Below are 13,471 nucleotides of genomic sequence, written 5' to 3'. Positions count from 1 at the left end.
TAGCATTGGAAAAGTATTTGTAGTTGCCACAGAGAAAGCTGGCTCAGCTGGAGTTACCGAAGCATCCCCTCTTCTTCTCTCGGCTCCCTCGCGAGCCCATCAGTCTGGCCGCTGTGGAGCTGTGCCAGGTCAGCTACACCTTGACAGAAGAGCAAATGGTAATTTATTATTCTGCGACAGGTTCCTCGGGAGCGCTGATAACAAAATATTTCTTAGAGTCATTGGCAATTTTCAGTGGGACCTGGAGCCTTCAGGTGGATCAATGGGAGGAAATCTCTTCCCCTCTGCTCACCAGAGCGAAGCGTCTCCTGTCTGAAGCGAGGGATGCTGATCAGCACCATGCCCAGGGTTTCCAGTGCCTTTGAAAGAGCTTGTGGTGCTGTTGCCCCTGTTTCTAGCGAAGCAGGTATCACCCCTGTACCCCAAGCTGCCTTGGCAGGAGGCTCAGAACTTACAGCTCACCTTGGCCCTGATCGTTGGGTAACTGCAGCAGCCCAGGCTTTGGGACAAAGCTGTGGCCCTTGCCCAGGGTGCGGGGAAATACGCGCACGTCTTCTGTCTGCCATTAGCTTTAGTAACGCAACGAGCTTTGCCTGCTGCTGACCCTTCAGTTCTGCTGCTGCCCCCCTGCGAAGCCTCACCCGCTTCTCTGCTGCAAGAGCAAACCCCCATGTGCTGGCCCCTGTGGCAAAACACCACCTAATTCAGTTTGCTGCTTCTATTTCCAGCCCAGGAAAAGTCCTGTGTGCCCCAAAGTTCATCTGGTTGGGGTTTTTTTTTGGTTTGGGGTTGGGTTGGTTTTTTTCTGGCTCTGTCAGCTTGTCTAATAGAAGATAACACTGCTTCCTACAAGCCCAGCTTTATCTGGGCAGCAGGTACACAGGAGGTTGTTAAAGCAGAACGGCCAGGAGCCATCCATTCAGCGTCTGAATATTCAGTGCAAACCAGTCCGTAAGGTCACTTGAACGCTGCTTTTTGGGGACAGCTTATTTTTGATTCCATGGTGCAGTACATTAGTTTGTTTTCTATCAGTGGAGCTACCGAGAACAGGCATTTAATCTCACAAGAGGTAATTCTCAAAGCTGGTGCTGGGAGGAGGTTGCTAATAAATATCCCATGGTAAGTATACTCTTACACCTTTCCCAATTGGTAGCTAATAACAGAGCAGACGATGACATTTAAGCCCTTTCTGCATGGCTGATCAAACTACTCACAGTGACTTTGAAAGCAGTGCTGGGATTTCATGTGGGTATCAAAGCAAGTGGAATACTCGATAGTTCAGATCTCTTGCCTGTGTGACTAATAGACAAAAAGATTTCTAAAAGGTCTAATATCTTATTCAAAATTTCCCTGTCTCCTGTTTGAAGCTACTTAGTGGACACAGTGGGATGCTGATGTTTCTTCTCTAAGCAGCATTAGGAAAACATATGACATCACTGCAGGACGAGCTCAGGTGTGCGCACAGGCTACGCAGGCTTGCTCAGAGCTGGTGTGTGGCTGGGAGGCAAAGGGTTATGCAGAGGCCAAGCTTAAACTCGGCTCTGGCTGTTGATGCTGCGTTTCTTGGGGTGGTCCCTGCACCCAGGATCATTTTGGCTTTAGTTTCACCTAAATGCAGCCCGCTTATTCCCCTCTGTAGCTGCACAGCTGGCTGGAGTTGATAGGGACTGCCAGGCTTTGCTTGTTGGGATGCTTCAAGGGAAAAAGGGAGTCCCATCTCCCTCGATGTTTGTGGGTGAGTAAGATACGAGCTCAGCTCCCTGCTTCGCACTAGGAGAGGGGATGCATCCGATGCCGGGTCACAGAGCTAGCTGGTCAGTGAGAAGTATGCTGCCACTTGCCTTTCCATACAGCTGATTCATTCCTTGACTGAAGGGTGTTGTGCTTTTTTTTTCTTTCAAATTGAATAATTCAGCAACATCAAGCATACAGAAGCCACATGAGCTGGACTTACGTAGTCAAACTAAAAAAGGCCAAACTGACATTTTTGTTCAAATGGATTTTTTTTTTTTCTCCCCCCCAAGGAAACAAAATAAAATACAAGAAAGCTTATGCAAGGGACGAACTCAAGCTACTTTTCTTTTTCCTTCCATGAAGCTGAAAAGAAGTACTTGACATGGCTCTGGCCATCACCAACAAGTGACCCTCCCCTGGGGACGCTGCTCTATGTCTCCTCACTACTGTGGACAGCATCACTGGTGCAATTCATCTGCTTCTGTCTGGGAAGCCACAGGGTTTTTTCTCCTCTGAAGGTGCAAGAAAAGCTTGCCTTTGCCCTTTCTGGGGAAATCCTTGCTGTGCCCCTGGGGACACTTGGCTGTCTCTTTCCTTTCTGCTCCACGGGTGCTGTGCTCAGCCAGAGCTTGCACGTGACCTCAAGGCTGGTCTGGGTGGCATCTCTCACCAGGGAGGTAATTGGGAGGCAGGCAGGTAGGTAATGAGCGGCTGTGCTGCCTGCACGGCTCTTCCCTGCTCTCCCTGTTTGCGCTGTGCTTCCCCGTGACTGACAGTTCCAGAGAGCTTTGTAAATAATGTAACGCTTTTGTCTGCTTGCTTTTCCTAGTCATCTAAAAATCAATGAGGGTGTGTGTTTTCAAGTGCCGTGGGCCTTATGCAGGGAGCCCGTTGTCCTTGGCTCGGAGAAGAGGACCCATTTGAATGAGCGCTGAGAACCAGCCAATTTGTCACGGGATCGATAGCAGAAGCTGCAACGGGTGGTGTGGAGATAAGCATCTCATCTGTCGGGAAAGTGTGGGCATGCAGCCATCTCTACCCTCCCTCCCCAGTCCTTTCTGTGGTCAAGAGATGGCTCCATCTCCAGGCATCACATAATGAGAACACAACCCTGAGCTGGGCTGAAATGCCGTGACTTTACATTGGGGCACTTGGTGGTGCAATCTACTTGGTCTGAAGAGGGACCCTTCTAGGGTGGTGTGTAGGCTGAGGTTATCATGCAGCAGCCCCTTGATCATCCTCCCACCACGCGTCACGCTGGCTCCAAGTAGAGGGAAGGATTAGCTCTCTGCATTGAGGCACAAGGAGAACGTCCCACCGCTCTTAATCACTGGGCCTTTCATTTCTGAACAGTAATATTTTCACGAGGAGCTTCACAGTCCTCCTTCGCCACTTCTATCCTCTCCTCAACGAAAAGGTCTAATTCTTTTCAGAACACAATGGAAATTCAAAGCTCCACTTACATAAAAGGAGCCACTGTGTCTCCATTTCTAATGAGTCATTGTTCCCTCTGTAAGTCCCTTGCTTCTTACTACAATACTCACTTCTCTTGGGTAATGAAAATTTAACTATCTGCTGTTCCCGGTTGCCTCTTCTCTTCTTGCAGCAAGTTGTCTGCAGGCAGGCTGGTTTTTACACAGGAGGCTGCAAGCTGAAATAATTCAGGCAAAAACTTGTGCAAACAGATTTCAGTCTTCAGAGAGCTAAGAAAGCCGGTCGCCGATTCAGGCTTTGGCGATGGAAGGAGCTTCGTGGTCCTGCTGCGTCGCAGACGCCCTGCATGACCTTGGCAACGTCATCATGTAGGTGCCTCCCTCTGTTTTCTGGGTTGCAAAATGGGATTTTTGGTCCTCCTCACCGTGCGTGGGTGTTGGGACTTCTCTGAAAAGGAATGCTATGGCGCTGGCGGCGTGATTTCCCTTGGCAGTCAGAAACGTAGCAGAGTCTCAGCCTTTGTTTGAAAGAACAAGGCAACATTACAGAGAAACACTGAAAAACGGGAGCCACAGGTGCAAAATCCATTAATGAAATATAAAGACTTCTAAAGTGGTTCTCTCTTTTTTCTTCTTTTTTTCTTAAGCTTTTATGACATGCTTGTAACTTCATAAGGATCCTTCCTGTGATTTTTGAAAGCAGGGTTAGCGTTATTGCCTGCTCAGCGTTCACGGTGGGTCCTTTATTCTCCCATTTTTGTTCCTGCCGTTTAGGATTTCAATAGCCGCAAGAAGTGCCCCCTGCTTTTGTTTTAGAGAGACTTTCTTCAGGAAGACAGGAGATCGCAGGGCCAGAAAACAGGTCACGCAGTCGTCTGGCAGTGTAAATAGCTCCTCAGGGAGCAAAGCAAAGCCAGCAACTAGGAGAAGATGAGGCTCCGAGATCAAGAGCCTCTTGCGCCTTCTCTGACACCTAAGCCCCCATCTACAATAGCAGGTCGACCTGCAGCTGACAACCTGCATTCAGCAGAAGGGCAGCTTGAGAGTGCAGATAGGACTTTGCCATCACATTGGAACGTGGCCAAGAGGCATGGTTAGCATCTCATTTACATATCCACTTGCTTTTTTAAAAAAAAAAAAATCAACAATGAATTCAGAGTCCTAATATTTGCTTCTGCTTGCTGCGTCTACTCTCTGCTGGATGAATAGCAGAAGATGCTTGCATGGATGCTCTTGGGGGGGCAGAGTCGGTGCCGAGTGGCTCCCAGCGACGCTTGCAGGAAGCCAAGCATCAACTGGGTTATTTCTTTCTTTGAAAGTATGCCAAGTCTTTACACTTGAAAAGAGGAAAAACAGGGTGTGGAAGTAACAGAGGACTACACTTGGGTCCGCAGGAGGGACTTGTACGTGTTCCTGCATGGCCTTGCTGTTTGTGACTGCTGCCACGGGAGAGGAGCGCTTCCCAAAACCCAAACCTGGGTTCCCTTTGTGCGGCAGGAAGGTGCTGTAGGAGGTGAGAGGGAGATGGTGGACGGCTGATAGCTGGTGTGGGCACCTTGCCTGGACTCTTGGTTGAGCTCATGTGGTCTGAACTCCAGTCTCTGCAAGGATTTGGGAAGCTAGGCTATAGTTAAAACTGGATTTTTTTTTTTTTTTTTTGGCTAATACCCTATTTAGTGGAAGGGGAGAGAATGGGAAACTTCTGGTTCACTGACAGCATCTTGTGTGATCATTGAAGTGCTTGTTTTGTTTTGTTCTTGGAGTCAAACCACCCTGCTTTGAAACCAAAGCACCATTTTGTAATAATGTTGTAAACGTTCAGGGAAAAAGTACCCAACTGACGTGTTTCAGCCCATTTTCTTGTAGCTGAAACTGCTCACCTGCATTTGTAAATCACCCTCTCCCAATCTCCCCATTTTCAGTTATTTTCTGTCAAGTATCTTATCTCCCTTAAAACTTTCCTGCAAATTACTTGTTCCTTTGACATTAAGACATAAGGCAGTTGAAAGCTGTAACGTGGACGGGCTTCTGATCTTCCAAACCCAGTTAAACCCAGTAATCAGACTTTAAGCTGATTTGAAAGCTAGTTGAGCTCTACCTTCAGTACTTTTTTATTTTTTTGCTTCTTTTTTATCTGTGATTTAGGGAGAGATGATCCTGCTGTGGAGCAGGGACTGGGCCAGGTAATGCTCTTAAGGTCCTTACCCCCGTCTCTCCTGTGACTGAGTCTGAGCTGTTTGTAGCTGAGATGGAGCCTTGGACAGAAAAAATGGTTTCAAGTGACAATTTTTCACACTGAACAAACAGAGGGAAGGAAAAGACAGGAGACATATGCCATGTTTCTGCTCTGATTTTCCATGGCTATCAGCTGCTCTCAGAAACAAATCAAGAAACAGCAACAACAAAAAAAACCCCCAACCCTAAAAAGGGCTTCATTTCCGACAGCAATTACCAAATGAAGCCTCTGCTTAATGGACATTTTCAGAGGGCATGGACACCACTTTGTGCTTCTGCTTTCTCATTATGACTTTCGCAGCTCCCAGCTGACAACCTGATAATTCTCGCCGATAAAACAATCTTTTGGGGTTATTGCTGCGTTCCAGTGCTGTCCCTGCTTGCCTGGCTTGCCTTGAGAATTGTCAAGATTACGGAGTGAGCCGTGAAAACATAGTTAGCAAGTGGAAAATATGTATTAAAAAAACCCCACCAAACAAAATAACAAAGCAAAATGCTCACTTTTTTTCCTACTTCCTTTCCTAATTTTCTCTCTCATCCCCACTTCTCCCTGGTATCCAAGTAGCACTTGTCCTTTATGGGTCTGAATAAAATACAGAGCTGATTAATATTCCCTTTGAAACCAAATTTCAAAATCTTAATTCAGCATAGCAAGGGTTTCTGCTGGTATCGGAGGCCACCATGACTTCCAGCGAGTCTCTCCCAGCAGAAAGAGCTGGAATCTCCTCTGGAATAAACCTGTCCTGTTGTGCATGCAGGACTGCACCAAGAGCCACCACCGTGGCCTTTTGGAGCACCTGTGATGAAAATCAGATTTCCTTGCAAATACGTGGGTGCTTGGGAGAGCCAGGACCTCTGAAATACGCGGGAATACGGTGCTCAAGGTGCGCCTCGGCGCTGCAGGGAGATTTGCAAATATTTCGGCAGGGCTTTTTAACCTGACATATGTAAACTAGTAGAAATCTAGAAAGGATAGCTCTGCTCTTCCCCGTGCATCTTTACCTGGCTAGGAGCAAGTTTAAGTTAAGCTACAATAAATTAAATTGAAATAAAAGCGCTCACATGGGGGCATGCATTAGTTTAACTGCACGAGTTAGAAAACGATTGGGCTTTTGTAGCTTTGCCTTGTAGGCAAGGCCAAACAACTCATTTGGAAACAAGTTTAGTTGCGAGAACTTGTGTCACACTTAACCTTGGTTTAGGATTAATCATCAGTCAATGATTAAATTGAGTTAATGTAAATTAGGATTGAATTGATTTAGGGTGGCTCACATAGAGACTGTCCTGGTTTAACAAATTGATTTTAAAGAGAAACTTCTTCTTCAGCCTCGTACGATTCTGTGCATTGAACTGACATTCAGCTAAGGGGTGTCAGCTTTTAATTCTGTGCCTTTTGTAGGGTGATAATTCCCACACAGCAAGGTTCCTGATCTTTAAAACCCCTTAGGTAGTAGAGCGAGTCGTAATCCAGTCGGTCTGCCTTTCTCCCAACTTCTCTCTTTTTCACATCTCTCCTATATCCAGAGTCAAAGCAAGACTTTAAGTGCTGGCAAAGCGATAGCACTATTCAGATGCTCTACAAATAACTAACGCAAAGAACCATGCTCACAAGATGTCCAGATATCAGCAGATCAGCCTGAAATGGCTTTACTTTTAGGACCTTCCAGCATTAGACTGTGGCACCGTGTACATGTGCTAGCTTGTAGCACAACAAGCCATCTCTCTAAGATATCCCAGAGAGGTATATTTGGTTTAGGGGTGTTTTGTCAGCATTTGTTCTTGCTTTTACTGTTTTCTTTACAAGAAAAAAGGGAGTGGGCTGGCACTGTGCTGCCATCTGCCCCAATCTCTGTTGAACCACGGGGATGTTCTGTATGGGCACCCCAGATTCCCACCTTGCCTGATTGAAGACTAGAGCGCTCATTTTAGAAAGAAAAAAATGGAAGGAATTAACACTTTGAATGTTTTTAGGTGATGGTAAAGCCAAAGAATGATGATGTATTTCAAAGAGTGAAAATAAAATATAATACCAGTGCTTAGCAAACCCTGATGTGAAAGAGGTTATACTGCATCAGAGTACTTTCTGTTAAAAATGAGAAGCTTCACCTCACACCTGAGGTGTGAGACATCTCACCATGGCAGGAGATGACCCAAGAGCTTTGAATTGTTATTGCAGCATTCAGAGTGGGGAAGGGTGAGGAGGGAGGTGATAAACCACCACGCTTAGTCTACCTGTGTCAACCAAGGCAGTAGGTGTCACGCTTAAGAGCTTGGCTCATTAGGGTTGGATGGCTTGCGAGTTTCATGATAAAACTTTGGCAAAAGGCAGCGCTGAGCCAGGGCTGTTGCTTCTCAGCAAATACCAGTAGGTTACACTCTGGGAGAAGAGAGGACAGCAGCAGTCAGTTGTTCTCCTGTGTGTTTTCTAGCAGTTTCTTAACTGTGCATCCTGATTTCAGAGAGAACACAAGGTGGGAGCGAGACTCAGAAGGTGAGGACCAACGTCCTCTTATATTAGGCATAATACAAAATATTATTGCTTCCTGAAGTCCTGCTGCTTTTCTATCTGTTGATCGTGATGGCTAAAACACTAGCACTGCAATTTGGAATAAAACAGTTAGAGGAAATGCCTGGCACCTCTTTGCTGTATCATTTTTTACCCCAGGGAGGAAGAATGTTGCAAAATTTTGTCTGAGTGTATGAGGGTGTAATAAGTAATCACATAATGAAGAGCTGCAGAATTCAGCCCCAGGTTTGCGCTGTGGCAGGAGCATCTTGGGCTGTTGCCTCCCAGGGCACTGCATCATGTGGAAAACCGCCTGAGAACTGACAGCCTCCTCTTTCTCTCTTGTTCCCCTCTCCAGGTCAAGCATCCTCCTTCACGCAGCAGCCCCAGGACCAGATAGTGATTGCTGGGCAGCCCGTGACGCTGCTGTGCGCCATCCCCGAGTATAATGGCATTGTGCTGTGGATTAAAGACGGGCTCGCCCTCGGAGTCGGACGGGATCTCTCAAGTAAGTCATGATGCTACCCTACCTAAACAAGGAAAATGGGAGCTCTCCCTGCCCAACAGTGAGATGTAGCCTCAATACTTATTTTGAGAATAACGAGTGTTTTCATTTCAACTACAAAACCTTCCAGCTGGCTCAAACATAAGCACTGAAACTTGGAATAAACAAAAACCTTTTTCGCTCTGACTTGAAACAAAACAGTTGGTTTCCCACAGGTACGACCTGACCCTTTGGAAAGCCTTGCTTTGGTTTCAGTTGACTTTTAGAAACAAGTGCCACGTTTCCAAAATGTAGGCTGAAATGTTTGGTAAATGTTGAAAGTACCTGTTTTGACGTTCTCAAAAAAAAAAAAAAAAAAAAAAGTAAGTCTCTGTTTGCTTTGGATAAATATGGTTTTGGCAATCCAGCGGAGCCCACAAGTACTTGTAGCTTCCTTAAGCTGTACTTTTGGCAAATTATAGTTTGGTAATAAAATTCCCCAGACTTCGCATTACTTAATCCCACACATGCATTGTGATTGAGGGTTTATTGCAACTGGCGAAGGCTCTGGAACAATAGTGGAGAAGTTATGCAGTTTATTCTATGTATTTTGCTGGAAAATACTAAATTTTTAGTGAAATGTTTCACATGACTAAAGGAGAGTGTTTGCCTGAAAGCCAGAAACCTGGGAGGGCACTGAGCCCTTCCAGGAGCTGCAGCCTTGTCCCCGAGTACAGCAGAGGTTGTACACGTGTGACGTTGCCACTGCTCAACTTCTGCAGAGCACAGGAGACCTGAGAGGGTTTTTTCCAAGTCAAGCAGCAGCAGCATTCAGAAACCAGGGGAGGATTCGTGTTTCTTGGTCTCTGTGGACCCCGCTCTTCTCTAAAGTATGATGCCTGCCCTTTCTTTTCCTTTTTTTTTTTTTTATACGTATAATTACTCATTTCTCAGACTTGCCTGAGTGAGCAGTCCCCTCTTCAACTGTTTTTGAAAGCTCTGTGCCACAACTTTTACATACATTAGAGAGCTGAGCTTTCCATACAAGACCTTGCAACACGAATGGGTAACAACAGCTCCACTGAAGTATGTAGCTTGTGTGAATGACTTCCACAATTAACGGAGCTGGGGCTGCTTTAAGCAAGAGGAACTGCCAGCTCGCATGATACCAGCTCAGCCAGTCATCTAATTAGCTAAATACAAACAAACCCATCATTTGTATTTCTTGTGGTTCAGGAGGGCAAATCCTGCTGTTGATAGCTTGCGAAACAACAAAAACAAAAGAGTGTGCCAGGCTGTCTGCGTTACACAGTGCATTAATCACCAGCACAGGGAAGGATGGGGTGATGGCAGCCTTCCTTCTGTGGTGCTTCAGATGTCTCAAAACTGAGGGCAGGCTGATCAGGGCTGTCAGTACCCCCGCAGACCCCTGCCCAACCTTTACGCAGACCTAATAGTGGAAGTATTCCAGTGTTTCACCACAAGCACATGCACAGCTGACTGAAGGAGTTCAGGAAATCCTGTGACAGGTCTCAGAGGAGCCGGAGGTGGCGGGTTTCCTGGTGGAAGGGCTAATCCCTTTTCCTAGGGATTGCAGCTACTGCACCTTCATCAGCACCTCCTTTTTGAACTCTTAGGGCAAAACCTGCAGTCTCTTTCCCAAACTTGGGAGGCCTCTCGCTCTCTTTTTGGGCTGGCTGCCCAGGAGGGGAAGAAGCTGCCTGGCTCCTGGGTATTTGCTCTGGGACAGCTGGGGCTCTGGACTTGCACTATATACTCCCCGTCCTTGGGCTCGTCGGTCCAGCTGCCTCCTGACTCATGTTTTGCATTCTGCAGGTTATCCGCGCTATCTGGTCGTAGGAGACCATCTGTCTGGAGAGCATCACTTGAAAATCCTGAGAGCTGATCTGCAAGATGACGCCGTCTACGAATGTCAGGCCATTCAAGCGGCCATCCGATCCAGACCTGCCCGGCTGACTGTTCTCGGTAAGTGCCATCTCCCCATCATATTGGCACTTATTTGCTTTTTTTTTTTGTCCTCGCGGTTGCACTGAGTGGCTTTTTGACAAAATATTTTGTTGCTAAATCAAGAGGACTGGAAACTAATCCATCGCAAGAGCGACAGGGGTGCATCTTGATCCTGCGAACAGTAGCGAAGGAAGCTCTTTAGGGAGTACAGCAATTCTGGGATGAGTAACACGCACAAAATGTTTGGTGCCTCAGTTCTACAAATATAAGTGTCAATTCAAGAGTGTACGTGCATAAATTTAAGGACGTGAAAAGTGTCAGTGCTGTCAGTGCCATCAGTGCCTTACCCTTGCTGCAATGCTGCGGCATGACCAGGAAGACGCTACCACTTGAGGAAGGGCTGGTGTTTGTACTATCTTCATACTATCTATTTTCATACATATGTGTTATCATCATGCATTTCTCAGTAATTAATCTTTCCCATGAGCAACATAGGAAGATGTTGCATGGGATTGCAAATAGGAGATGGCTCCCAACATCTTGTAGAGACCTTTTCTGGGTGGGAAATGGGAGAGTAGCACTGGCAAAGGTAAAGGGCTTTGTTGGCAGGCTGGCAAAGTGGTTGTGAGTGCTTATCACGAGTGCTGGGAAAAGGCAGGCTGCATCAGTGAGACTTCCCAGAATGTATGTGGCTTCAGAGAAGTTAATGAAAATGGTGTTTTTCTTGAAAAGCATGGACAAAACCCAGTCTGTATTGGTCTCAGATACATCCTGATTATTCAACCCCCAAAGTGAAACTATTTCCATATTTGTTTAAATCGACGTTTGGATTTGTTCTTTCCTTGTTGGTTTTTTCCTGGTTAATTTTTAGGGAAAAAAAATCTTTTTTAAAAGTTCCAAACAAAGAGTTTTAGTGCTTTTAGTCAGAGCAACGCTAATTAGTCTTAAGCAGCCAAAAAAAAGTGAATTAAGGTACTAGTTCTGGTTGAAGGTGCGCCTGATTGAAGCCTGCGCACCACTGCGAAAATGAGTTCTGATTTCTGGTTTGTAATTTCCCCTGCATTTGTTTTTCTCTCTCCGCCACCCTACAAAGTACCCTACCCCCCAAACTTACGCAACTGCCATCTCTTCCTTCCCTGACCCCGAAGATAATGATGATTTTCTTTTGATCCATCCTTGTGCTCAATCAACCCTTTGCAGCAGCTCAGAGCTCTGACATGTGCCCATACATGAAAGAAGCCTGCAAATGAATCGGAAAGCAGAGCACGGCTGTCAGGGGGGCTTTCTCGCTTACCAACAACTTCTGCAAGCTGTGTCGCCTTCCCCTCCTTCGCCTGGGCTCCCTCCTTCTGTTGTGAAGGCAGAATATGTTGCTGGAGCCAGACAAAAGAAATAATGTTATTTAATTAGAGCTAAAGATTTCAAAACTAATTTAGTCCCAGGGCGCACAGGCGTACGTCAGAGCTCAGAGCTGCTGCAAAGCGTTGATTGAGCAGAGTGATGTTTTTTATGGATCAAAAGGAAATCGTTATTATCTTTGGGGTTATGGAATGTGTCAAATAGATGGTAGTTAATGTTTATGTGAATATACATGGTAGTTGCTAATTGGTACATTTACCTAAGATGTTCAGTGACTTATATTTGCAGACTGTTTTCCTTTTAAGAAAATTTAAGTTATTGCGCATTCAACATAAACCTAATCGATAAGAAAATGAGGCTTTGCAACCTGTCAGTAGCACATCTTTCACTTTAGATGTATTTATGCAGATGTTCTGGGGAAATTTTAAGGCCGGTTGGGGAGGCATGAGTGATAATCTATGCCCTGGGAAAGGGGCTGGAAGGTTGTTAGCGGTCAGCAGCTCGCACTTTGATACCTTTGCGGTAGGATGGTGTGTCCTGCCGCACTGGAGCAAAGGCGGACATTGCCACAGGTGGTCTGTGATCTGTGTTTTAGCCAGCCCAATGGAGGGGAATAGAAATGGCACATTAAGAGTAGATACTTCCAACACCCCGTGTGCTAAGAGCTAGCACTGGCTCCTGACAGGCGGTTACAGCATGCAGTGCGTCAAGCTAAACTTAGTGTACATTAGGGAGAGGTAAAGCGCGTGTTTGTACAGGAAAATGGAGAGACATTTTCGGTGGTTACAGATATGTAATGCCACCAGCTGTGCAGACATTTCTCCTCTTTGGATCCGGTGCGTGCCAACTCAACGAGCCTGGTTAATTGCAAGCTAAGCAGCCATCTCTGGAGGGACATGGGTCTCCCAGATTTCATCTCGCTGGGTTAGGAAGGGACGTAACAGGCTACCTGAGCTGCCTCGTTTGAAGAAGATGCTTGTGGGGCATTTCTTCATCCCAGTCTGCCCAGCTTCACCTGAGGCTGCAGGCATCACCTAGGCAGGAGAGGATCCCTAAGCCGTCCCCGGATCTGCGTGCAACCCTCGCAGCTCTTGAGGAAACGATTTGTCACAACTAGAGCAGAGCTGGGAGGCTCTCGTGGCTGGGAGCCCATCTTCTGCTGCTGCTGCAACCACTCGAGGGACTCGTCATCCAGCCAGAGATGTTGGAGGCTGTTCTGGGGAACCCCATCTCCCATTCTATCACACCCCAGCCTTGTCTCTGGAAAATACCTCGCCTGGGTTTTTTTGCGTGGGTCGGTGCTGCCTTGTCCGTTCTTGCCAGCTTTTCCACTTCCTTGGTATCAAGAAATCCCCTAACACCTCCCAATTCAGTTTCCAACTGCTGTCATTCATGTCTGACAACAGCTTTATGGGGCTGATGCCTCCTACTTCCCTGCTCAGATGCAGAGCTACACCATATTTTAATTAAATATTTAAGGTTTTGTCACATTGTTTTCAAATCTACGTGGTTAAATGTAGTGGAACAGATCATTCCATAGCCTTAGAAGTCCAAACATTCAAACACAGGAGCCTATTAGTGTCGTCAGCATTGGGGAAAATCTTTTATTTGTAGGGTTGTAAGGACAAATAATGCTCGGGAGCTCAGCTAACCCATCCCAAAGCTGAAGGAGCCCCTTCTCCAGGTCTCCCTCGCTTTCCCTCTTACCATTGCCCAAATTGTCCAGGGAATGAGCTGCTACTCTCTCTCCTA

At 46.4% G+C, this 13,471-nt stretch overlaps 1 protein-coding gene across 7 annotated transcripts in view; it reads left to right on the top strand.

The window, feature by feature from the left end:
- KIRREL3 (kirre like nephrin family adhesion molecule 3) overlaps window positions 1–13,471 on the top strand; it is a 343,289-nt gene that overhangs the window by 234,929 nt on the left and 94,889 nt on the right. For 4 of the 7 annotated variants that reach the window (XM_052786336.1, XM_052786334.1, XM_052786337.1 and 1 more), the window contains 2 exons: window positions 8,267–8,416; window positions 10,229–10,378. In XM_052786336.1, the coding sequence (XP_052642296.1) occupies window positions 8,267–8,416; window positions 10,229–10,378 (300 nt within the window). Of the gene's footprint in view, window positions 1–3,499; window positions 3,537–4,065; window positions 4,261–8,266; window positions 8,417–10,228; window positions 10,379–13,471 lie in introns of those variants that run through there. The other 3 variants (XM_052786339.1, XM_052786333.1, XM_052786335.1) reach the window with 3 other exon arrangements.

Source organism: Harpia harpyja, chromosome 4 (genome assembly GCF_026419915.1).
Source record: "Harpia harpyja isolate bHarHar1 chromosome 4, bHarHar1 primary haplotype, whole genome shotgun sequence".
NCBI classification, from domain to species: Eukaryota; Metazoa; Chordata; class Aves; order Accipitriformes; family Accipitridae; genus Harpia; species Harpia harpyja.
Note: the sequence above shows the minus strand (reverse complement) of the source record. Positions and strands in the feature narration are given on the sequence as shown.